General features: G+C 43.0%; 1 protein-coding gene across 1 annotated transcript in view; it reads right to left on the bottom strand.

Annotated features, from left to right (window-relative positions):
* Nucleotides 1–27,016, bottom strand: part of SLC7A10 (solute carrier family 7 member 10) — a 521,979-nt gene that overhangs the window by 183,470 nt on the left and 311,493 nt on the right. Inside the window, exon 3 of the mRNA XM_086945141.1 lies at nt 9,703–9,854. Coding sequence (XP_086801267.1) covers nt 9,703–9,854 — 152 coding nt within the window. The remainder of the gene's footprint in view (nt 1–9,702; nt 9,855–27,016) is intronic.

The following is a 27,016-nucleotide window of genomic DNA, read 5'->3' on the forward strand; positions in this document are numbered from 1 at the left end:
CTGAAAAACCTCAACAATGGCTCCTACATAGGAATGCATTAGAGAGAGAAAACTCATTTGCAACATATCAGTGTCATTATGTTAGTCCAAACTGCAGCCAATCAGGCTCAAGCACCCTCTAGAACCTTCTCCTCAGAAGCTCAAGCCCTCAGATTTTCTACCGCACGTCGTGTGAAGGGAGTCTCCCTGAGCTCTGCTCAGTTTTCTTCATATCGACTCTTCTACTCAGTGTTTTTCTCAAGATGTCAAGTAAGAAGTCTTTGTTTAGACCTTGCTCTTCCTGTGGGAAACTGCGTTTATTTGAGAAGGACCCCCACCAAAAGTGTATTTACTGCTTATATCCAGAACACAAGGTGGCTGACTGTAAGTTCTGTAGAACTTTCCCTGCTAAAACCCTCAGAGACAGGGAGGGTCGTCTTCTGTTATGGCTGAAGCGCCTTCAGGATAAGGACGCAGTTTTGTCAGACGCAGAACGTTTCCAGTCAGGTCCTTCTACTGTTGCTGCCAAGCGTGGCAGTGTTCAGGAGTTACCATCTCCTTTTCTAAAGAAGAAAAAGCTGGCCTTAACTGTAGCTCCAGTAAAACCTACTGCTACTATGACTGCTGTGTCTACGCCCACGAGACTTGGCTCTCAGGCGTCTTTTCCAGCCTCTATAAGTGTTGTTACACTTATGACAGCACGGTCGTCGACGGGCTCGTCGACGACCATTCCATCGACGAGATTGGCTGCTGTGGCTTCGTCGACGACTACTGTCACTACGACGTCGGCGTCGTCGACGAGGTTACCGTCGACGGCTTTCACGACTACGAAAGCCTCTACCTCTTCAGTCTCGTCGACGATTCCTATTATATCGTCGACGAAGAAGCCAACGTCCACAAAGAAGTTATCGTCGACGATTCCGTCGACGTCGAAGATCTCGGCGACTGCAAAGTTCCCGTCGACGGCGAAGTCTCCGTCGACATCGAAGACTCCGTCGACGGCGAAGATCCCGTCGACGGCGAAGACCCCATCGACGGCGAAGACCCCATCAACGTCGAAGACCCCGTCGACCAGCTTGTCGACGACGGCTTCGTCGACGGCGAAGATATCATCCAAGGATTCGACGACGGGCCCGTCGACGAAACCACCGTCGACGGTTGTATCAAAGCATTCGACGTCGACGAATACATCCAAGACATCACCGTCTCCGACGACTGTTTCTAAATCATAGTCGTCGACGACTGCTCCAGTTGAAGTATCTACGTCAACGGCTGTGTCGACGACAGCTTTACCTTTACCTTCAGGTACACAGCAAGAGGACGCAGCATCCACTTCAGGATCACTGTCCTTCGCCAATATGCCCTTAGTTCCTTTGGACATTTCAGCCCCTACAGTCATTATGGAGTCTTCTGTCAGCAATGTTGAGGATTCTGCTCTCCAATTGCCAACTCCTACTCTTCAGCCACCTTCTCCATTGTTCGTAACTGACCATGAAACGGAATCCGTTGCGGACGACACTGTTTATGGTGATGCTCAAAGTCCATCGGATTTGATTATCAAGTGTCAGGACACTAGTTCTGAAGAAGACGAGGATGAGGCTGTAGACCAAACAGGAAGAACAATATGTGCAGGTTCCTATGGCGACTTTTCCAGTATCGCTATTTTCCAACCTCCAACATATGTTGGATGATTACAATAAGAGATTTCCTCCTACCCCCCAGGGGTACTCCGGGACATGTTACCTCTGAGACCACAAGGTCTTTTCAGCCTCAGCAAACTCCTCCGAGTCAGGCTACTCCATCAGAAGAGCCACGTCCAGCTATCCCCACTAATTCACAACGAGATGGGGAGTCAGAGCCGGAAAGAAAGGAAGGGGAAGTTAATCAAGATACAGATGATGAACAGGATCCAGATATGGCAGAATTCGATGACTATCGAATACAGACACCCTCGCCTCAACAGGGCGATTCCAGTGATTCACCTCCGGTTGACATCGCTAGCTTCCATAAATTGATGGATAAAGCGGCAGACCGCTTCAAATTACCTAGAGTGTAGTGAGAGGAAGACTGCTTTCTTTATGATTTTAAGAACCAGCCTTATAGCAGGTCCATACCATACCAATTATCGAGTTTGTTTGGAAGGAGGGAATGAAGATCATGCAGGCTCCTAACTCCTTGCCTGCTCAAATACCTCGATTGGAAAAGAAATATAAGGCCCCAGCAGGCTCGCCTGCTTGTTTGCTCTCGCATCCTAAGCCAGATTCCGTAGTGACTCAGGCAGCGCAGCGTCGGGCGCGTAACCCGGCAGCTCCTATCACTTCCCCTCCTTGAGGAAATATAAATTTTATGGTCAAATTGTGTTCCCTAGCGCGTACGCCACCGTCTCCATGTACCAGCTTAAAGTGCATGTAACTTCCCTCCTGTGCCAGCTATGAAGACGCAAATACATTTGCGTCCAACGTTAACATGTCCTCTTTCAGACCCACCTTGAATGGATTAATTAGTCCGTTCCTAAGTATGCTATGCCAACGTCTTTTTGTAATGTACTTTACACGTTTTTCAGCTCTGGCAAAGTAGGCCCTGAATTTCTGCCATCGAGCCATTTTTCTGGCTTCTGACTCTGAAAGCCTTAGCCCAGGCTGCCTCTGTACCCGTGAACTCTGACTTACTTCCAGCGCGGCCCACCGCGCTCAGCTCAGCCTGCTGCCTGCCAAGACTGACTATAACCTTCGAGTTATCTGTTCCGCTCCTCGAAAATACATTCCTGCCTACTAGCTTCAGTAAACATCCCCCTCAGCTACAGGGCCAGAGGGCCAACCCGTCTCCGTGCAAGTAATTCATAGACTCTGTTACCATGCTCCCATGGAAGGCCCCATGCCCCACGCTTCTCATGCAGACACTCAGGCGCTTACACACGCATCCATAGTCAGTATAGAGTAGCTTCTGCCCCAGAGACCTTTCCGTCCAGATAATATGGTTCCCAAACATCAGATATCAGATATGATAGAAGTACAAGTTGATCTGACATGCCAGACTTCTGTCTCTTTCCGTCAGTGTAAATGTCAAGTCCCCTGCACCCTCCAGTTTCACGTCAATCACACGTCATGCAGCTGCGCGCGCATCCAAGCTTCCGATTTCTGCTGACATTGCAACATTTCTGTTAGTGCCACCCCTTTTGTGACACCTACCGGTGACGTTTCTAGCACACACCTCCAGTTCACGCCTAGTCCACGCCTTCTGATTACGTACTAGTAACACGTGGATACTGTTATCTTGTCTTCTCTCAGCTGTTACGCCTACTGTACTGTTTTCTATGACATGAATTAAGTATATAAGCTATGTACTGTCAATAAAATGTAGCGCGCTCTATCCCTTCTTCCACTCCTGTGGTGGGAAGAACATGATATTCTGGTCTGGACCATTCCTTTTTGAGGAATAAAACCCCTAAGAACTCTAACACCACGGACTCTGATTCTTTCTTTCCGATTTGAGTTATTATTGATCAATTACTTACCTGCATAGAAATTAAGACGGTAAATTATATATTTACATCATCCTGATAGAGAGGGTCGACGTTTGGATGCAATTGGGAAAAAGTTTTCGTCCATGGCATCTACTTCAGCCCGTGCCGCTAATGCTTTGGCCATTTTAGGTCGTTTCGACCGACAAATGTGGTCAGAAATTTCAGCGCTGATTGCGTTAATTCTGGAAACATCCAGAGCGGAAGCGCACCAGATCCTTCAAGATGGGCAAAGGGCTTCAGAGAAAATAATTGACTGTGCTGTGGACGTTGCGGGTACTGCCTTCCGTATCCTTGCCAGTGCTGCGGCGCTCCGACGCCAGGGTTGGCTGAAATCCATGTCGTTCCGACAAGAGGTCCAGTCAAAAATACTTGACATGCCGTATGACAGAGAGTCTTTGTTTGGTTCTCACATCGATGAGTCGTTGGAGTCCATAAAGAAAGATACCGACACGGCAAAGTCGCTTGGGTCCTTACAGTTCAAGAAACAGCCTTTTCGTGGAGCGGGGCACCTCGTCCAATTTTTCCTGAGGAGGACAGTCACAGTACCGCCAGTACAATCAGGGGAACCAGCGTTACTCAAACCAGCAATCTTCTCGTCAGCAACACTCCAATCCCTATAGAGGAAAGTCTAACTATAGAGGATCCAACAACAACAACAAACGTCATTGACTTTCAAGTTCAGCAGAAAGTTGGAGGGCGAATCTCGCAGTTTTACTCCCAGTGGTCTTTGATAACATCAGACCAATGGGTTTTGGACATTGTGCGCAAGGGTCATGCCTTGGAGTTCACAGAGATTCCTCCACATTCTCCGCCTTCCGGCCCGCCACCTCCCTATCTAGAGGAACTGCAACATCAAGTTCTTCTTTTATTAACAAAGGGTGCAGTCGAAGTGGTTCCTGTATCTCAGCGAGGGAAAGGTTTCTACTCAAGGTTTTTCCTCATTCTAAAAAAGACGGGGGAGTGGCGACCCATTATGGACTTGAGAGCTCTCAATCTATTCCTCAAACAACAATCTTTCCGCATGTTGACGTTATCGGAAGTCTTACGACTTCTCTGCAGCGGAGATTTCTTAACGACGATAGACTTGCAAGACGCCTATTTTCATGTGCCAATTATCCATCAACATCGGCAATACTTGAGGTTCAAGGTGGGTCACGTTCACTATCAGTTCAGAGTCCTACCTTTTGGCCTCCGATCAGCTCCTCGTGTCTTCACGAAGGTTCTGGCTCCGGTCATGGCTCATCTGCGTCTTCAGGAAGTTCACATTTTTCCTTACCTCTGCGAAAAAGGAACTTCCTCGGAGCAATCCTAGACGCAAACTTGTCAAAAGCCTTCGTCTCCATCGAACGGCGCCAGAAGATAGTTCATCTGGTCTCAATCATCAGGTCAAAGCAGTCAGTTTCTGTGCGAATGTTAAAATCGTTTCTGGGGATGGCATCATCTTGTATCGCAATGATCCCAAATTGCAGGTTACGTACCCGTCCTGTACAGGAGGAATTGGACCTGCAATGGCGTCAAGTGTCAGGGTCGTTCAACCATCAGGTGGCGGTCACACCCCGCATGAAGACCAGTCTGCTCTGGTGGGAACAACCAGCCAATCTAGACGAAGAGATTTCTTTTCTTGCCCACTCTCCGGATCTGACATTGACCACGGATGCGTCCATGGAAGGTTGGGGCGCTCATCTTCTGGACCTTTCCATCAAGGGCAAATGGACGGCGACACAGCAAACCTGGCATATCAATCGGCTGGAGTTGATGGCAATCTTCCTAGCACTCAAAGCATTCTTGCCCGTAGTGCAGGGGGAGTCGGTGCTGGTTCAAACAGACAACACCACCAGCATGCACTACATGAACAAACAGGGCGGCACAAGATCTCAGCCACTGTCTCGTCTAGCTCAAAGAATTTGGGAATGGGCACTTCGTCACAACATTTCTTTGACGGCAGTCCATCTGCCGGGGGTATCCAACATACTGGCAGATTCCCTGAGCAGGTCCGCGTCATCCACTCACGAATGGGAGTTGCATCAACCAACTCTAGACCTGGTGTTCCGCCGATGGGGTCATCCCAGGATAGACCTCTTTGCAACCCCAGTGAATCGGAAGTGCCAATCTTTCGCAAGTTGGCATCCTCATCCAGAGTCCAGCGGAAATGCCCTACTGATGGATTGGAGCGGACTGTTTTCTTATGCATTTCCACCGATCCCGTTGGTGCCAAGAACGTTGTGGAAGATGCGCAGGCAACCCTGCCGCTTGATACTGATGGCCCCACGTTGGCCCAGACAAGCTTGGTTTTCGGAACTCCCTCTACTGTCACAATGCACGCCCATTCATCTGCATCCACGTACGGACCTCCTGACGATGGACGACGGTCAAATTTGCCATCCAGACCCATTGACGCTTCAATTGTCGGCATGGAACCTGAGTACGTTGAATTTGCCTCCTTAAGTATGCCCCAAGAATGCAGAGACATTCTAGCGTCTGCTAGAGCTCCATCAACCATCAAGACATATAAGCTAAAGTGGAAGCGTTTCTGTCATTGGTGCGCTGCTTCCAATGTTCACCCAATTGACTCCACTCCGGAGCAACTTTTGCCTTTCTTTCTGAGCCTCGCTCAGTCTGGTCTCTCTCATGCCACCTTGAGAGTTTTTCTGGCGGCTATCTCATGCTACCGCCATGACGGCTGAACGTCTCTCTGTTCATCCAGAATCATCCGACAGTCCTTTTAAGGACTTTTCAGGAAGTTTCCTCCGATAAGGCGCCCTCCTCCAGCATGGCACCTCAACGTGGTATTGTCACAGCTTATGAAGCCTCCATTTGAACCGATTCACCGAGCACACATTAAGTATCTTACCTGGAAGGTTGCTTTACTTTTGGCTTTAACATCGTCTCATCGTGTAAGTGACCTTCACGCTTTCACGATCAAGCCTCCGTATTTACAGTTTAAGCCCGATGGAGTGTCACTTTGTACCAATCCCTCGTTTTTGCCGAAAGTACCTACTGACTTCCATTTGAACGAACCTGTCTTCTTAAAAACTTTTTTCCCGGATCCTAAATCTCCGGCAGAACAACGACTACATTCTTTAGACATCAAGCGTTGTCTAAAATTCTACATTTCAAGGACCACCCATTTCCGTAAATCCGATCAACTGTTTATAGCATATGGACAGCTGCGGAAGGGGCATTCAGTGACTAAACAAACAGTTGCAAGATGGCTCTCTTCAGCCATATCCTTTTGTCACCAGCAGGCTGGCAGGTAGGCCTTTACAGCGTCCAGTGAAGGCACATTCAACGAGAGCGATGGCGTCATCCACCGCGTTGTTTGCTGGGGTGCCTCTACACCAGATTTGTCGGGCAGCGACATGGTCCAGCAGGCACACCTTTACCAGACATTATTGTTTGGAAGCTATCAACGAAGCGGATACCGCAGTGGGGCAATCAGTGCTTCGTCATCTTTTCAAATAAGGTGAGCCTCTATTCCCTCCTCCGTTTCTCTTGAGATTGCTAATGCTTTTAAGCTATAAGTTGTTCTTTTCAAGTGTTAAGAATATATTGCAATCTCAGCTTCTAAGTAGGTTACTGCTATCTATTCTATTCAAGCATGTGAATCTATGAAAGACACCCCTAATACTGGAGAAGAACAATTGTTACTTACCTGTAAACAGGTGGTTCTCCAGTATTGGTGTCTTTCATAGATTCACATGCGACCCTCCCTCCTCCCCTCAGAGGCTCTTTTCTCCTCATACGCTTTTATTACTTGTGCTACGAAAATCTGAGGGCTTGAGCGTCTGAGGAGAAGGTTCTAGAGGGTGCTTGAGCCTGATTGGCTGCAGTTTGGACTAACATAATGAAACTGATATGTTGCAAATGAGTTTTCTCTCTCTAATGCATTCCTATGTAGGAACCATTGTTGAGGTTTTTCAGTGTATATTTTTTCTATTTTATTATGTATTATGATATTACATATATATATGTATTAGCATTATTGCTATTTTATGTACCGTGGGACTCCAACTTCGACAACGGGGAATATTCAAGCATGTGAATCTATGAAAGACACCAATACTGGAGAACCACCTGTTTACAGGTAAGTAACAATTGTTCTTGTACACCTTTATAGCACTGTAGCAGAAGGAAAAAAGTACACTGCAGTTTTGTGAGTTTTGGCACCCTTGCATGCACTGCTAATTACGTCCCATATTACATCACCCATGACATATTCTATGACTCCATTGATAACATCACTGCAGCATCTGAAATTACGTCATTGATGTCAACACTGTGCATGGTGGGGTAGGGAGTTTATAGTGCCCATAGGGAATGAGTTAGAGGTACTTAAGATAACTGTAACTGGTGAAAGGAATTTTTGCGATTTTGTTTGTTTAAAACTGAAAGTTTTACCTACGATTTTTATCTAACTATAACGTCCCTTTAACCTTTGGTTTTTGCAGTAAATATATATATGTGTGTTTGTGTGTGTTTTTGTATTCTTCTTCCTTTCTGTAACAAAATGAATCCTTTTTCAAACATGTGTTTAAAAACCTTTTAACTTTTTCAAATATTACAATTTAAAGTTTCTCCTTCCTTTTCCTTTTAATATTGATTGTTAAGAATTGAAAATCAATATAAAGCACTTTCTAAAGGAGTTTCTTGCAGTTTTCAAAACAGGTCAGGGTATATTTACACATATTTCATGACATGGTGCAGGGTATATTCTTATGGGATTGGTACACTATACTATATTATGGTAATCCTCTATGTCACTTTCCCTGTGATTTGCCTGGTAGAAAGTGTGAGGGTGGATTGACAGGATGTAGGGTCACTAGTTCCATTACTTACTGCCTATAGCACTATGGGAAGAGTTGAAGGAGAAGTGTGGTTTGACCCCCTGGGAACCTGGAAGTTAGGGTCACCAGTTACATCACTTCTTGCAGGTTGGATGCTCAGAAGGTTTGCAGAGATAGTGTGGTTTGACCACTTTGGACTTGGATATTTGGACACACCAGTTAGAATACGTCTGTGCATTGCATGCAGGTAGAGTTTAGGGGTAAGTGTGGTTTGAACTCTTGGAAACTAGTTGCTCAACTCACCAACTAAGTCAAGTCTTACACACTGTATGGTTGGGATATGTTGAAGGGTAACTGTAATTGGACCACTTGAGTTTTAGATGGTGGGGTCACTTAATACAGCACTGCCTGTCAAGCCCCTTCATACAACACCAATACCTACCAAGTTACTTCTTGAGTAAGCTTCTGGCAGGTTCATGGATGATATCACTTCTGGGGTGGGACGTTCAGGTCATGGGTCGTAGGTATCATCACTTCTAGGACAGGTGATGGAGGTCCGGATCAGGAGTTCATGGGGTGTGGTGTTACCCAAAAAGAGGCAGGGTCACCAGCAAACCACACTAACCTTTAGCCTGATAAAGGTTGTGTGATTTGTAGAGTGTAGTCTTTGTGGTGACAGCTGTAGCAGCATGTGGAGTAGAAGGAGTAGCTGGTGCTCCACATGCATAGCGGTATAAATACTGTACCATGTGGCTACTTTATGTAAATACAAAAAGGGCAGCTTAAGGCCCTACCAAGGTCTGTCTAGGACCGACCTTCCCTGTGCACCTCTTCTGGCACTGCTATTAAGGCAATTGTCCCCTAACTGTTGTTGAAAATGGTAGGGCTCGTGGACATTTACAAGTAGCATAACATTGTTCTTTCAATATTTTTGGCTGGAAACACATATTGAGCAACCCAGAAGGAAGTGTAAGAGAGCTGATATGATCAGTGTCGAGAGGATGAAAGAAACGCGGAAGGGGTGAAAGTACATAAAAATATCAGTAGCATCTGTGGAGATAATTTGCAAACTCTTTCTCACAAGGACTATTAATGTACAGAAGGAAAGAAATTGACAATAGTTTTCAAATTCACTTTTTCCATTTTGTTTTATGTTAATGTAAATGTTATCAAGATACTCCCCTTTACAATGCACATAAAAGGTATTTGGCAATTTAAGAAAGAGAGCTCACTCTGGGCCTCCTCACATTGATGATTTAGCCACAATGTTACCATGCCAACTTAAAGGAACAGGCCATTTGAAGGTTAATGCAAACAATCATATTTATTGATGTCAACCGCCAATTGTGGTAACTCTTTAGCCTCACATCTCTGTCTGTTGTTACTAAAAGGATAACATACATTATCAATACTTACATAAGCAGACGATGGAAAGTACTCTTGAAGCATTGTAAGGTGGGATACAGTCTGGGAACACAGGTTGCAGAACATAGTTTGAAAATGTCAAGGTGATCACAGCAAGGCTAGTGGGATACATGATAATTACTGTGCTCCATAGCAGCAAAAAACTGTAGACAAAAAGAGACACAATGGTTGATGCATTTCCAGGTCAAGGTACTTTTTACAATACAATATTGTCACTTGTGCACTTTTCAAATTTTCTGGAAAGAAAAATCTGTTTTCAATGATTAACAGGTATCAGTTTTTGCGGAGCGGTCTTAGAATGCAGCACTGATGGTCAGTACCGCACAGCTTTCTGTAACATATGGCTGCAAAGAAAGCTTATCAGTCATTGTGATGTTGTTCACTAGTAGCCTGCATTAACTGTGAGTACCATCTGAATTTAATTGGCTATTATATATGTTTGAGTATCCTTTCTGCTCACATGGTCCGATTTAGAAAGTTACTAGGAAACGTTATACAATTTCCTCCCACGAGTGCTGCTTTGTTAGAAGCACATTTCTGACGTTTATGGGATTCACAAAGTATCCCAGTAGTAACTCATGAAAACATAAAACAGATGAAGTTTCAAAAAGTATTCAAGCATGCAAATTTTACCAATGTGAAATTTTCACATGATGGAAAATTGAGCATGAGTAAATCAAGCACTTTATTGTCTTTGTATTTGTACCCTGGGAGAAATCTCATGTCTTTTAGACTACACCACCGTGAAAGATGGAGCTGTTACCTTGATGCTGTTAACACACTCAAAACCAAAAACTTCTACCTTTAACAGGAACATACATGTGTGGATTTTCAAGTTGGTAAATTAGCTGCAAGGACTATGTGGACCTAGGACTTTAACTGCTCCTATAGAAGCCTGTTAGAAATCGGATTTCTGTTGGTAAGTGAGGTACACATTAAAGGATAATTTGTGCTCACCCTCTCCTAGTTTGGCACAGAGCAATCAGGCACATCTAAAGAGGCAATGAGTAAAGTATTTGTGCACACACACACACAGACAGTAACACAGTGAAAACAACACTAAAAGATTCCACACCAGTTTAAAAAAATAAGTTATTATATTCTGAACAAAAAAGACCAAAACAACAAAAATCCAATAAGTACAAGTAAAGATTTAATTTTTAAAAGAATAAGTGAAAAACAGCATTTAGAAGCAAATAGCGCTTTGGGATTACTCAGAAGTCAAGAGTTCAGGACGCCCGTGAAAGAGCGCAGGCTGGTTACAGGACCCATGGAGGGTCCGCTGAGCAAAGTACCTTATTCCTTGTTGCAGAACAAAATACAGTAGTGGCAAGGCCTCGTTTCCATGGTCGAACCGCCAAGTCTGGAATGCAAGGGCAAGGTGCTGGATCAATTCACACTGGAGACAATGTGTTATCTTTTCTACGCGCTGGTGGCGATGTGTTGAGATTCTGGAGGTGCTGCTGTGGTGCTGAGTGCAGTATGCCAGGTCCAGACCTCGCAGCCGCGGTGGCGATGCGTCAGTCCCAATGTCATGGCAGGTGATAGATTGGTGTCTGATTGGCTCAGAGATATCGAAGGGCAGGTACTGGCAGATGCATTACTTTAAACTCACATCCAAGGGTCATGGACTGGATTGGTACCACTTGGCAGAGCAAGACTTATATCGAGCAAAGTCCAGGTGCTGAAGTGAAGATGAAATGTGAAGTCTTTGCTATCCCGGAGACTTCAGCAACAGGAGGCAAGGCAACAAGTCCTTGGAGAACAGGTACAGTCCTTCTCACTTTCAGGCAAGAAGAAACAGGTAGCTGTCCAACATAGCAGAGCAGGTAGCAACATTGCAGTCTCTCCTACAGCACAGCATCTCTTCTTCCTGGCAGAATAGCCTTAGTTCGAGCAGTTTTCTGAGTATATGGTGTCAGAGGACCAGTGCTAATACACATTTCAGCCCTTGAAGTAGGGAGACTTCAAAACAGGTCTTTGTAGTGCACAAGACATCCTTTGTGTGTGACTGGAGGGAATGCAGAAAGCTAGCTGTCACCCACCCCAGACGAGTATTCCAGAGGCAAGCAGAAGGCACCAAATGATATTAAGTAAGAAAATGCCAACTTTCAAACAGGTAAAAAGAGGTGGCTGGTTTTTATAGCGTTTTCTGCAGCAAAAAATATCCCAAAGTCATTGAACAAGAAAACAACTTAATTTTATCGTCATCATAGCTTAATGAGGTGATTAGGACTAGTGGTGTTACTACCAGCACTGATAGTTATGGGGGAGAGGTATTAATCATGTACAAGGCCCGGATAGTTTCGGTTGGTCCATACTAGCTTGGCTAGGACTAAATTTAAATTAAACAATCAATTTGTAAAGAAGTTCCATTTCAGAATTCCGGCAAGTCAAAAGAATTAACTTACAAATTATGTTGAAAAAGCAGTTATAAGCATGGTTTTAAAAGCTATTGCATGCATTGTACATGCCAACTACACTTTTAAGATAGATAATTATGCGCAGCACACAGTTGGTGAGATTGCTAAGCGCCCCCCTCATTTGAGTGAAATGTGCATGCAATTTAGTCATGTCACTGGGAGCACCAATATCAATAAACTAAGTATATTGATTTGTAGGTCCAAAATGCTAATTTTAATTCCAACTAATCCTTACAGTTTCAGGAGGCTCTACAGTCCGGATGATGATCTGAAATTCATACAGATCGAAACGTCGTCGACCTACCCAAGGAAATACCCCCACTCCATTGTATATATTCACGTGGTTTTGTAGCCTTGTTGTTGTGTGAGAGTCCGTTTTTTCACTATGTTCACTCATGTCACGTTCTGCACCTTACCACTTATTTGAGCACCTGAAAAACGTTATAAGAATTGTATACAAAAAGAAAGAAAGAAAATAAAAAATATTTCGTATGAACCTACTTCTCAAGCTCCCTAGCGTTAAGTAATTATTCGCTATAGTAGTATTATTATTCCTTTGAGGACCTTACCAGGCCACCCTTGAACCATTGTTCTTTTAATAGTACATACCTACCCCAGGTTCGCTTTATGGGGTACCCTTGTTCTTCTAAAAACAACTTTCAAACAGTGGCATTTTCAGAACTGCAATCTAAAAACCAACTTCACTAAAAGATGTCTTTTTTTCTCTAATGCAACAGATACTAACGCACAATACACTACAGACCTACATTGTCCTTCCACTTTTTACCCACCATCAAATACGTGCCTAAAGAGGTTACAACATTTGATTATGTTTTCTTGACAGAAATAGAGTTCAAACAGCTCAAATATGTGAATTACAACTTTACTAAATCAAAAAGTGAAGCTCTAACAACTTTGTGAAAATGTAGGAATATTGTAGTAAAACCCGTGGATAAGGGTGGGAGATCATAGTTCAAGGTGAACTAGACTATGACACCAAGGTGTTGAGGCAGCTACAGAATCCTTTGTATTATAAGAAACTCGACTTTATCAAGAAAGAAATCCTTACACTATCTGTGGCATGTTTGATTGCTATGTGACTGAGTAACAAAATAATTTTATTATATGAACAAAGATGTTTATACCATACCAGCATTGTATACGCTACCTAGTTTACATAAAAATGACAAAAGACCACCAGGATGACCGACTGTTGCAGGGTTTCAATCCATTTCACAGCCACTTACAGAATACGTAGACTTTTTCCTAAAACGTTATATTCCTGTGACTACCAGACTATACCAGAGATAGTCTTACAGTTATTACACAAATGGAAGGTGAGACATTCGATGCTGACTGTAAAATTCTTTTAACAATGGACATCGAAAGTCTATAGACGAAAGTCCCACAATCAGTAGCGTTGGAAGCTATAGAGTCTACTCTTGAAACCAGACATAGGCCTCATAATATACCAACCAGTTTTATTAAGGATTGTGCTAAGATAGCTTTGGAACGCAACAATTATATTTTTAATGAGGACTTTTATGCCCATAGAAAAGGTGTTGCGAGGGAGGCAATTTTTGCCCCAGACGTAGCTAATTTGAATGTTACTGCTTTTGAAGAGGGAACTATTTATACTAGTACCAACCTCTATGAGAGGAACATAAAGAAGTGACTATGATACATAGATGGCGTTTTGTTAATTTGCAGGGGTCCACTGATGAATCGCTTGAAATTTACAGTTCTCGAAGTTAACAATTTGATAAATTTTATGGATCTGAAAATCACCAATGAGAAAGGCTGCCTTTATATAAGCCTCCATACTAAACATACAGCAAGAAATACTCTGTAGAAATATAAAAGTCACTATCCTAGGAACTTGAGAGATAAGCTTCCCTTTGGGCAGCTGTTACGGATTAGGCATAAGTGTACAAAAAAGGATGACAATTTTGCCGTCACAAAGGCACTACTTTCTAAATTGGTCACCAGAAGTTACTCATATTGGTTGGTCAAAAGATCGCTAAAACGGGCATGGTATTTTGATCGTGATTCATTGTGAAGAGTAAAAGAGAGACAGAATCAGTCCCATTGGGCATGTATGACTATGTTTGGTACGGAGTCTAATAGGATTAAAGAGATAATCCTAAAAACAAGCATTTATTAGATGCACTCCACATCAAACGGGAGAAACCTTTGTTCTCCTTTAAACGAGCGAGAGATCTTAAAGATTGATAGGTCATAGCATGTGCGGAACCAGAACCAATCACAATCAGTCAGATGTGGGGGCTAACTCCTACTTGTGGACATTATCATGTGTCAATTGCACAGCATGTTCAACCACAACTTTCATGAAATCATGTGTTTTGAATGAAAGAACATGGGAACTGAATTTATTTTCCAACTGCTGGTAATTTTATTATTTAGAGCAGTGAATGTCCTTGTTTATTGTACATTGGTAAAACCACACAAGAGGTGAGGAAAAGTATCATACAGCATCAATCTAGAATCAGTTGTAATGTCATCAATTCTCGTTTGGTTGACCACTACAAGACTATGTCACATGCCCCTAATGCAATGAAATGGTTCGTTCTGGAAGTTGTGAAGTGCTCCAGGAGAAGACATGATGTAGATCACTTGCTCACAATAAAGGAGAATAGGTGGATTTGGATGGACAATATGTTAAAGGAGGGGCTTAGCCAACAGGTTCAATGGCATGTTTTGGCCATCTTGTAAGAATATGATCGTTGCTGTGGATAGCATCTGAACATGAGTATATGATATTGTCTGATTTACATTTAGGAAGAGATTTGAATAAGAATTAGATCTTGCTTTGACATTTCATTGTCCCTGCTTTGAATGTGGTTCCATTTTCACAACTTGTTGTTGGTTATATTTAGGCTGTAATATTGTGCCATGCAATCTTTTGATTATTGGTTCGCTTTTAGTGTTTCTTGATTGTTGTTTTTTCCTTAAGTGTACACTGGAATGAGTCTATAGTTAGTTATACACTTATTTAGAGACATAGGCCGGGTGTTTATGTGAGGTCTAATAGTTTGCTCCTGAGGATTTTCTATATCCCCGGAAGGTAATTTTGTTATTCCTCAAAGTCTTGTAGTATGGCCTAAGGCCTGCTTTGCGCGCATGTTATGTTAGCATGGCATATTAGAAGTTTAGAGAGATGAGAAAAACAAGGACCCCCTGGGTAGTAGTAAAAAACAGACTCCTAGGGCAGGGTAAGTAAGGTATGTGAGCAAAATGTCCTAGGCCGTCTAATGAATAGGAAAACAATTAATCTGACCCAGTAGTGAAAGGAACACCCAAGAAATAAAATTATATAAAAAACATGTTTTTAATTAACATAGTAAAAATCATATAGAACCTGAACATAAATCAGACTATATGATAAGATCAAACAAGAATCGTGATATATACAATCAAAACATCTACATTTAATACAAAAGCATATAAAATACACGAGAATTATACACAATTCAATAAAAAGTACACCCTAACTTGTAAGTGGTGCCTAGAGTACAGGAATAAATAAAAACTAATTTTGCTCACATACCTTATTAGAAGTTTAAACACCATTTTACCTTTTGCCGCTTTTGCACACAATACTGCATAGCTGTTTTTGTAAGTTAACCTTTGTGAAGGTCTACACATGAGAAAGGGTTTTGTTTTCGACATCTCTAGACTTACATCATGCCCCTAGTCTGCAGAGTGAGTGCTGAAGCCGTCAACGTTATCAAAACATGGTAGCTGTTTTTCGACATGATCGAGTAAAGCTTTCTAGACATAACAATTTGGCAGCTGTGAGCCAACTAAGATTCTGGCGCCCTTATTATTGCACACTTGCTATGATTTCACACACTTGGAAGATTTTCCGTTTCCAGGGATGCAGAGAGCTTTAGCTGATCCAGATGTGATTTACTCTTACTGAGCGGAAAGGTAATGGGGTCCCTAAAACAAGCCTTCTTTAGTTCATAATACATTGTCCCTATGTAGGGAGGGTGTTAAAACTAGGCGCTATAATTCCTGTTTTCACCATCATTGTAATGTGATTTCTCCTTTTGTATTTTATTAAATTATAACAATGATGACCATATAATTTTTAATGATATGTCTGCTTATGTTGGCTATGATACTGCATCTGAGATCACGTCGTTAAAATAAATATTTTAACCTTACTGTGTCTCTTCTTTACTCCTGTTGTGGACTGGTATGAGAGTATAACAAAAGAGTGTTCTTACTTCCCACCATTCCTGAGTGTGTACTAAGTTGCATGTTCTAGGTTGTCTAATCATTGGTTACTTTGCTATAGGACGAAGAGCTAATGTGACACTGATGCTAGCTGGTTGGAGTTTTTCTAGGTACTGAGGTGCGTTTCTGGTACACCATACGTCACTGATGTCCTAGGCCTCTGTGCACAGTTCTGTGTATGAGCAGGATTCTTGCAACTGGCTCCTTGATTAATATATTCACTTTGAATTATTTACATTAGTGTTGCTCCTCAATATAGGCTTTTTGACTATTTTATTCCCTCTGAATTTATTGCATTAGTGTTTCTCCTCAATATGGCGCCGATTGTACAGTCTGTAGGTAGAGCCAAGTGTCTGTGGTCCCCCCTTTCTGTTTATGACTCCGCCTGTGCCGTAAAGCTGCAGTTTGGTTTTGATAACCTAGAGATTAGTAAGTGTCTAAGCGGTTGTTCCGTTCAGCTTTTAGTGGGCTGATGTACCCCTAATCTCATTATTGTTTAATACCAGCTACATTGTCCGCCCTCTTTAATGCAGTTGGGCTGCTTTTTTTGTCTCAATATAGCGCAGATGGGACCACAGTTTTGAATTAACAAGTGTTTGTGGTCCTTCTTCTATGCTGATTGGCTCTGGGTGCGCCTTATAGTTACAGACTGACACCCTTTCTCCATGAGTCTAGTAAGTCTTTAAAGCTTTGATACATACAGCACTGAGGAGGTAGCTGCACTCTGAATTAATTTATTCATGACAGCACTTTCTTTCATTTACTTGTGATGGTGGGAATGCACATTGTAGTAGCTTTTAGATGATGTGTCTTATACTGAGAGTGTGTGCCCCATTCTCAGTGTAATGCTATAGGTAGGTTCTTCTTTAATAAGGGACAGTGATGGCCTGTGCCATTAAAATATTATGCGTTCCTGTTAGTGGGTACCACATGACCTTCTCTGGGCATGTCCACCACACATGCAGTTATAGCATTTTCAGTTACAGTGCTGTTGATTGCAACTTTTGGAGGTGATCTCGATGCGAGTTAGGCGGACGTGTGCATGTGCAAAATTGATTAAGATTGAGCATTGGTAAGAATGTAATTTTTTCATTTATATGCCATTGGGTGTAATTTCTTTCAGATGCTTGACATACTTTAACATTTTTATTTCTCAGTTTGGTGGTCAAAATCTAGGCGAGATACATCTTTTTGACACACCAATGTGGTTGAATGTGAAATGGGTACTTGACACTGTGGGCCTATGTTCTGATGTGTGCATTCAGAGGCACAGTGTGGTGTTCTGAACCACCTCCCCAGGGCATTCAGTAAATTAAATATAGGGATCTGTTTCCTCCCAGGGGCTATGCAAATGATGGGAGGGGGGCCACACATCCCTCTCCTGGTGCCATTCATGGCCCTGGGGACTGCCAACCCCCAGGTCCGGCTTCTGCAATGTCCTGGGGTGCCCACACCTGGGACATTGCTGTTTGCTATGACAGGGCAGGAGCACGACTCCCACCCTGCCATAGAAAACTTCTGCTTTGCTTCTTGAAAGCGAGAGCCAGAAATCTGCTCTTGCTTTCAAAAAGCAAAGCAGAATTGCTTTTGGGCAAGGGGAGCTGCATGTTAGCAGCTCCCCTTGTCCAAAAGCAATGCCAGCTCCTGCAGGAGGCGGGGAGCCGGCAGGGACCGTGGGGGCTTTGGGGCTCCCTCCATTGTACCCATCAAAGAGACCAGGCCCTGGAGGATTGGGTCTCGGAGCCAAAAGTGGCCCGGAGAGGGGGACTGCACAACCCCCTCCATAAAAATGATAAATAAAAGGATTAAATATGTGACCAGGCCCAGGGGGATGGCGTCACCGGGGTCAAAATAGGTCACCTGGACCCTCCTGTTTTATTTTTTATTTTTTTTAAATACCAAAAAATGTTCAGGCCCTGGGGGGTGGGGTCCCCAGGGCCCAAAAATAATAAAAGGAAGGGGGTGCCACACAGCCCCCCTTCCAAAAAACAAATTTTAAAAAAGCTGGCATATAGCCGGAGGCCCCCACTCCCTCCCTGCACCACTCTGCAGACACGTCCCCTGGCTCGTTCTAAGTTGGGGGATTAAGTTCCCTTCATTGCTGAGGGTCCCTGAGGGCCACCTAGCCCACTAGAGTGGAATTCCTGAGAGGTGGTCTGAGGCCATGCACCTTTTATACACCACTCTGCAAATGCCACTTTTGACGCACTGCTGGTGGGGCAATGAGGTCCTCTTGTGTCCTGAGGACCTCAGGACACAAGTGGACTTCATCCTCCGAGCTGCAGTGCACCAGGAGGCGTGTTTGAAGAGTGGTGTAAAAAGGGGGCATGGCCTCGGACCGCTCTCCGCAATCCAGCTATGTGGGGCTTAATGGAGGTACCTGGTGGGCTATTTGGCCCCAAGGGACCATCAGGAGACAAGGGGACTTCATCCCCCAACCAAGAGTGTGCCAAGAGGCACGTTTGCAGAGCAGTGGAAAAAGGGGTGTGGCCTCTGCCCACCTATCAGCAATTCCACTATCTCGGGCATACTGGAGGTATCAGGTAGGCTAGTTGGCACCTAAGGACCCCCAGCAGCGAAGGGGACTTCAATCCCCATCCAAGAGTGCACCAGGGAGTGTGTTTGCAGAGTGGTGGGGAAAGGGGGCGTGGCCTATGAAAATTTAGCAATCCTGCTCAGTGGGACTTACTGGAGGTAATAGGAGGGGTAATTGGCCCCCAAGGTTGTCCTTGGGGGCCATCTACCTCTCCTATTTCCTCCACTAAATCCAACACAGTGGGATTGTTAAGAGGTCTTCGGAGGACACGCCCCCCTTTCTCCACCACTCTGCAAATGCACCTCCTGCCACAGTACTGGTTGGGGGATGAAGTCCACTTTACTCCTGAGGGACTTTAAGGGCCAAAAAGCCCTCCTGGTATCTCCTGTAAGTCCTACGCAGTGGACTTTCTGAGCGCTGGTCAGAGGCCCAGCCACCTTTCTGCACCACTCTGCAAACCAGTTATAGAAGCATTTGAAATGTAATAGGTCTTGCAATTGCGAGAGTTAGAGCTATTGGCATTGTAAATGTAAAATATTTTTACAAATGTTTTTGGGTGTAGAGTTGGTGTACGTTGTGTGTAGTAGAATTATGTTGTATGTTGTGCAATGAAATTATGTGAATAGAAAAAATATGGTATTTAGTATATAGGAATTATGTGGAGTGGGATTATGCGTTTTGGAGAGTAATTATGTGATATTGAAGTCAGTGTTGTGGAGTGGTAACCTCAGGATTAGTCTTCCTCGTTTCCATGGAAGTTAAACGATTAACTCTATGAAAGACAAAAAACAGAAAGAACCACCGAGGAGCACTTCTGTAACTAGTCGGAAGTATGAGCAGGGCCACTGGAATTATGTGACTGTTTGGTGCACCAATTTTCACGTAATTAAACAAGTTCCACATTTGACAAATGTTCCATCATCTGCTGCCTAATCTGCAGATTTGAACAAAAAAGCCTTGTTTCAAGCTCAAACGACTCAAATGTTCCCAAAAATTAAGTATCAACTGCTACAGTGTGGTGGAAGGCCCTTTGCAAAGCTGAAATGGTCACGTATTACTTATTGCAAAATGTCGGTCTTAAACTGGTACTAATGGTGCACAAGCATTTCTTCTTTCTGTGCCTCTTTCTGCATTTCTCTTGCTTTTTTTCACACCTCTCTTCTTTTGTTCTGCAGATCTTTTGCCTGCACCTCACTGTCGTCTTTCTGCACTTCAGTTGCCTCTTCCTGCACCTCTCTTGCCTCTTTCTGTACCTCACTTGCCTCTTTCTGCACTTCTCTTGCTTCTTTCTACATCTCTCTTGCCTCTTTCTGCTCCTCTCTTGCCTCTTTGTACATTTCTTTTGCCTTTTTCTGCACTGCCCTTGCTTCTTTCTGTACCTCTCTTGCCTCTTTCTGCAACTCACTTGCCTCTTTCTGCACCTCACTCTCTTCGTACTGCACCTCTCTTGCCTCTTTCTGCACTTCTTGAGCCTTTTTCTGTACCTCTCTTGCCTCTTTCTGCACCCCAGGTGCCTCTTTCTGCACTTCTCGGGCCTCTTTCTACACTTATCTTGCCTCTTTCTGCACCTCACTTGCCACTTTCTGCACTTCTCTTGCATCTTTCAGTGCCACTCTTGCCTCGTTCTGCACCTCTGTTGGTTCATTCTGATATGCTCATGCTTCTTTCTGCACCTCTGTTGCAAGTGTATGCATCCCTCTTGTACCTTTCTGCACCTCTCTTACCTCTATCTGCACACCTGTCCCCCTGTTTGCACCCGTTTTGCCTGTTTCTGCAACCCTCTTGCCTCTATCAGCAGTTCTTTTGTCTTCTTCTGCACCTCTGTTGCTTCTTTCTGTACTTGGCTTGCCTCTTTCTGCACCTCTCTAACCTCTTTCTGCACCGCTGTTGCTTCTCTCTGTACTTCTCTTGCTTCTTTCTGTGCCTCTCTTCTTCTTTCTGAACCTAGCTTGACTCTTTTTGCACCCCTCCTCCCTCTTTCTGCACCTCTCTTGCCTCTTTCTGCACCTCTCTTGCTTCTTTCTGTACCCCTGTTGTCACTTTCTGCACTCATATTCCCTCTTTCTGTACATCTCTTGCTTCTTTCTGCACATTTCTTGCTTATTTCTGCACCTCTCTTGCTAAGTTCTACTGCACTAAAACTGAATTAACAAAGGTGCCTGCCTTCCCTTATCTGGGGGTGCTCTTTGATGACCGACGCTCGTGGGTTATACAACGTACGCATAAAAGAAATACTTTAGCCCGAGCGTTAGGAGCCATCATGGAGTTTGCGAAAAGAATTGGCTCAAAACCCCTCCCTGCACTTTAAAAAATATATAACGCAAAGTGAGTCCCAATGGCAACTTATGGGTGCGACCTATGGGGTTATCTAGATACGGGCGACATCCAGGCGGTAGAAAACGGGTTCTTCCATAAACTATTGTCGCTACCAGTCTCTATCCCTATTTTTAATATCCATTAGGATCTTGGAGCTGGGTATATCTCAGACCAGATTGCGGTTGCTCCGATACTGTGCTGGTCAAGAATTTGGGCACAACCATCACCTAATTTAAATCAGCTGATAATTCAAGACTGCATTACGCTAGACAAGGGCTTAGATATACCCTGGATTCGCTACATTAAGACTCAAATGGCCATCCTTGGCTGCCCCGAATTATTCTCTAGTCCAAGGGCTATGGCCAAATTGGCAATCAAAGACTTGAAGCAGCAGTTTTTGAATAGATCTATGCTGTACAGGGAGGAGAGGGAATTAGTGAAACCTAAAGTAAGGAGTTTTGTCACACTGAGTATAACTAGTCAGTTGCAACCAACTCTGACATATATAAACAAGCCTTATCATCTGTTTGTCTTAGTCAGATTTAAGCATAATATGGTACCCTGGCTGCTTGCATTCCCGAAAGGGTTCTTTAAAGAAGGTTCGATAAGACCCTGTCCTTGTGACAACTTCTCAGAACAAAATCTATTACACATGGTATTTTTCTGTGAGTATCATGATTCTATGCGCAGGAAATTTATTATCTCCCTCCTAAAAGGCGAAAACTTTGAGAAAGTAAGACCAGCGCTATTTTATTTACAAATGTTGGCATCGCCTGTGGTGTGCTTTGGGGTTGCAAGCTACTTAATAGCCGCCATTAGGTGCAGGAATAGACTGATGACTGTATAATGGATTATGTTTTAAATTACATATTTATGATCTTTTGTTATATTTTTAGCATTATTATCTGTATTTATTGATTATTTATTACTTAGTGTGTGGGATAGGATTGCGTTGTATCCGATGGGTTTTAAAGACTGTCTAACATCATGAAATAAGAATTGTAATTAATGTAACTAATGTATTAATTGATCATATGCACTTTGATGGTTTTAATTTACCCGAATAAAGTTATACTTGACTTGACTTTCTTGCTTCCTTTCTACAGCTCTGTTGCTTCTTTCAGCAATTCATTCTCTTGCCTTTTTCTGTACTTGCTTGTTTCTGCACCTCTCTTGCCTCTTTCTGCACCCCTCTTGCCTCTTTTTTCACCCCTACTCCCTCTTCCTGTACCTCTGGTGCTTCTTTCTCTACCTCTCTTGTTTCTTTCAACAGCTCTGTTGCTTCTTTCAGCAATTCTCTTGCCTTTTTCTGTACTTCTCTTGTTTGTTTCTGCACCTCTCTTGCCTCTTTCTGCACCCCTCTTGCCTCTTTTTGCACCCCTCCTCCCTCTTTCTGCAGTTAAATGTTAATTTCTAACTATAACGTCCCTGCAAACTATGTTTTTTTCCAGTGAATATCTAAGCTTTTTTAAATGCTCATTTCTAACAATGCCTGCAGAAAGAGGAAGAAAGGTGCAGAAAGAAGCAAGACATATGCAGAAAGAACCAACAGAGAGGCAGAAAGAGACTTGTTGCAAAGTCATCCTATGCCCCCAACATTTTGCTGACGGGTACTGGTGGTCGCTGACTCTGACTAACCAGGCCTAGAGCCAGTGCTATGCTAAAAGACACTTAGAATACAGTGAAAACAATGACATACTCTAGGGTACACTATACGTTGGGGTACCCCTGTGATTGGCCTGTAAGGCCCTAGTATATAATAGGGCAGGGGGATTAAAACTACCTCCAAGTCAGAGGTGAAGAAATACGCTTCTTTAACTAGTGGTCATTTTTGCAGAGTGGTAGAGAAAGGGTGCCTGGCCTCCGGCCAGCGCTCAGGAATTCCGCTGACCACGACTTACATGAGGTACCAGGAGGGCTTCTTATTCCCAAAAGTCCCTTAGGAGTAAAGGTGACTTCATCTCCCATCCCATATTCTGCCAGGAGGTGCGTTTGCAGAGTGGTGGAGAAAGGGGGTATGGCCTCAGAAGACGTCTTAGCAATTCTACTGCGTGGGACTTACTGGAGGTAAAAAGAAGGGTACTTGGCCCCCTCCTATTACCTCCAATAAGTACCACACAGCATGATTGCTAAGTTCTCGAAACGGGCCACGCCCCCTTTGCCTACCACTCTGCAAATGCGCTCCCTGGGGCGCTCTTTGATGGGGATTGACGTGCCCTTCACTGCTGGGGGATCTTAGGGGTCAACTAGCCTATCTCATACCTCCAGTAAGCCCCACACAGTGGGATTGCTGAGAGGTGGTCACAGGCCAAGCCCCTTTTTCCACCACTCTGCAAACATGCCTCCTGGCATGTTCTTGGTTGGGGAATGAAGTATCCTTTCCTTATGAGGCTTCCTGAGGGTCAACTAGTCCACCAGGTACCTCCAGTAAGCGCCACACAGCTGGGTTGCTGAGAGTGGTCTGAGGCCACGCCGCCTTTTTACATGCACTCCACCGGCCGCATCGATTCTTTTGTTGAAAAATGTAGCACAGACCACAAAGTAAGTGCTTGAAGTTTGTTTTATTCCACCAAGTTTACATGGCAGCCATAACACGTTTCAGCCCCTGAGGTCCTTGATCACATGACGCGCATACCAGTCAACAGCTGATTTTGAACTTGTTTTTTTACCCTGAATTAAATTGACAAGTGCATGAAAAAAGGAAATGTAACTGGAAACATAGACAAAATACTGCTTGTTCTCTGCCTTTTCATGCACCATCCAATATGTGTATTTAACTACTGCCATATATACACATTCAATATTTATTATAAATTGTCATTGTGTGATCGGTATGACTGCGTAGATAACTTATGGTTTAAATACCATTTGCCAACTGGTTTATAAACAGATTAACTAGCTATACAATAAAAGCAAGTATATCGTAAAAATTGCATGTTAAAAACTGTGAAAAATGAAACATCATTGTACAGTACAATATGTGCAAATTATTCCAAATACAGTACTTGATTCTTCAGATATTCAGAGTGAGCCCACTCTGAATTTCCAAAATAAGGTGCTTGCATCAACAGTGTCCTCAACCGCTTATACTATGTAAACATAAGCTACAAAAGTGCAAAAGTCCTTGGTTTATAGATTAAAGCGCAAGTGCTAAAAAAACTCGAGTGTCTGAATGCTAAAAAGAGCTAAAACGATACATATAGAATAAAAACCTATTGTTTTTTGACTGTCCTATCGAGTAGTCTATCAGCATATTCCCAGTATGTATATTGGGTTAGAGATAATCATGGTCAATACCTTGACTTCAAAGATGTATATATCTTGAGCATTCCTAACGTGAGTTATAGACATGGATAAAGGTCCTCATAAATATTTAGTCCACCATGGTGCTTTGAATCTAGCTCCAGAATTTATCGAGTTTCTAACCTGCACAGGGCTTTTTCTCTTTTCCCACCTCTTTTACTGACTTGTACAGCATCAATTAGAAAATATTTCAGATCTTTAGGATCAGATTGATGTTTTTCTCCGAAATGGCAAGCTACTGTTACATTTGGTCTTGGTTTTTTATGGCTCTAATATGTTGCAATATCCTCTTGTGACCCTGTAGTATGGTACTTCCCACATACCTCAGACAACAGGGACACTGGAGCACATATACATCATAATCAGTTTTGGAAGTCAGAGCTTTGTCGATGGTAAGAAAGATTAGTCTCTATGCTGATATTGGCTGAAAATTCCAAATTAATGTCATTGTTATTCAGACTGTCTATAAATTTTTGTACATCTGGCACGGTCCCATGCCAGATTAAGAACAAATCATCTATAAATCTTAACCACATTTTCACGTTATTTCGTAATACTGTCTCATAGGTTTTTTGTAGAACCAGCTCCTCCCACCACCCCATGTGGTGGCAGGCATAGCTGGGGAGAAGCTGGCCCCATTGCGTAACTGTTGGTATAAGGTACTCTGAAATAAAAATATATAAATATTCAAGCAAAATTCAATCATATTGATGAGCATTTTGCTGAGCTGCTCATGTGGGGCGGGTCTTTTTCTGAGGTAGTGCTGCACCGCCATCATGCCATCTTTATGGTTAATGCTTGTATAGAGTGCCGTAATATCCAGGTTATTAAATGAGAGTCATCTTGCCCCTGGAAACCTTGAATTTTAGTTAGGAAATCTCCAGTGTCTTTTAAATAGGAGAGAAGTTGCTGGACGTGCCCCTGCAAAAAATGGTCTACATATTGTGATGTTTTTTCAATCAGACTGTTCCGTGCAGGTATTATTGGCCGTCCAGGGGGCTAGCGAGTTTTTATGTAGCTTTGGGATGACGTAAATGACCGGAGTTGTTGGTGTGTCATTTAAAAAAAATGTATATTCATCCGTTGTAAGCAGACCTGCGCTTTTCCATGCTAGTAGTCTATTATAGTATGCATTATAGGTTGCTTTTAAGGACAGCATGTCACTCTTGTGATATCAGTTTCGGTCTGATAATTGCCTTGTAGCTTCCTCTATGTAGTCTGTTTTCCCCCAAATAACTAGATTGCCTCCTTTGTCAGCATTTCTTATGATTAGCTGGGGATTGTTCTTCAATTTGGCCATGAGTTGGTGGTTTTGGATTTCCTGTCTGTTGTTTTTTTTTCTTTTTTGAATCCTCTTACTTTGTGGTTTAGTCGTTTTATACCCGGGATGGTCTGTTCGTGGGATATATCAATCGAATCTCTTGCCATTATTGGAATAAATGTTGATTTAGGTATTAAGAGTGTGGTGGCAGCGATCTGTTTATTCCTGTTAGTGCCGAATTCTTCTGTTGTTGCTGATGTTAGAACGTTCACTTCCGCTTGTGGATTTTCTTTTGCAAAGTCCTCTAGTATAGACCAATTGGTCCAGTTAGCCCTCAACAACAGACATTCATTGACATTCAGTATAATATGTCACTCACTCATTCTAGAATGATTATCCTGGGAGATTTTAATCTATGGGCTAACGGGAATTCAGGCCCGGCACTTAAGTACCTTCTTCAATCTTGTGAGAATTTAAATCTGCAACAGAACCAACGCATCAGGGAGACCATATTTTAGACGTAATCTTTTCGGAGAAAAACGTGGCAGAAGTGGAAGCTATTCTACCTTTATACTGTACTGACCACTTTCTTATTACATTTTCAGTGTCCAACCCCAGAAGGAATAAAAACAATGTTGCCACGTGCGATAACCATCAAGGCAGGGGATGGAACAAACTGCTAAAAATAACAAAACAATCCCCAGTATTCACTGATATATATGCTTTTGATGAAAGTACATCAGTGGATAAAACTATTTAAAATTCTGTAACCAGGTGAGCAATACTCTTGATCAGATCATTCCAGTGAAAAAAAAGAAGCATAAGTAGTCAGTCCCTTGGTATAATGAGGAGCTAAAAAATTAAAAGCAGGGCTGCAAACAAGCAGAAAGAAAGTGGAGAAACCTTTATGAGGAGAAGGATAAAATAGACCTAGAGGTAAAATTGGGTAACTATAAAGGGGAAATCGCTAAAGCGAAAGCTGAGTACTATGCCAAATACCATCTTAGGGATGTCTAACAATGCTAGAAGCATATTTATAATAGTGAATGATCTATCCAAACCCGACTGCATGAAAAATAAGATCATTGTGACTCAAGACCTATGTGTTGGTTTAGCGATTTTCTATGAGGAGATGATAACTAAAATTATTGACAATCTTGAAATAGACCAGGTGGATGATATAGAAGGTAAAATCTGAGCGAC

Source organism: Lissotriton vulgaris, chromosome 12 (genome assembly GCF_964263255.1).
Source record: "Lissotriton vulgaris chromosome 12, aLisVul1.2, whole genome shotgun sequence".
NCBI lineage: Eukaryota > Metazoa > Chordata > Amphibia > Caudata > Salamandridae > Lissotriton > Lissotriton vulgaris.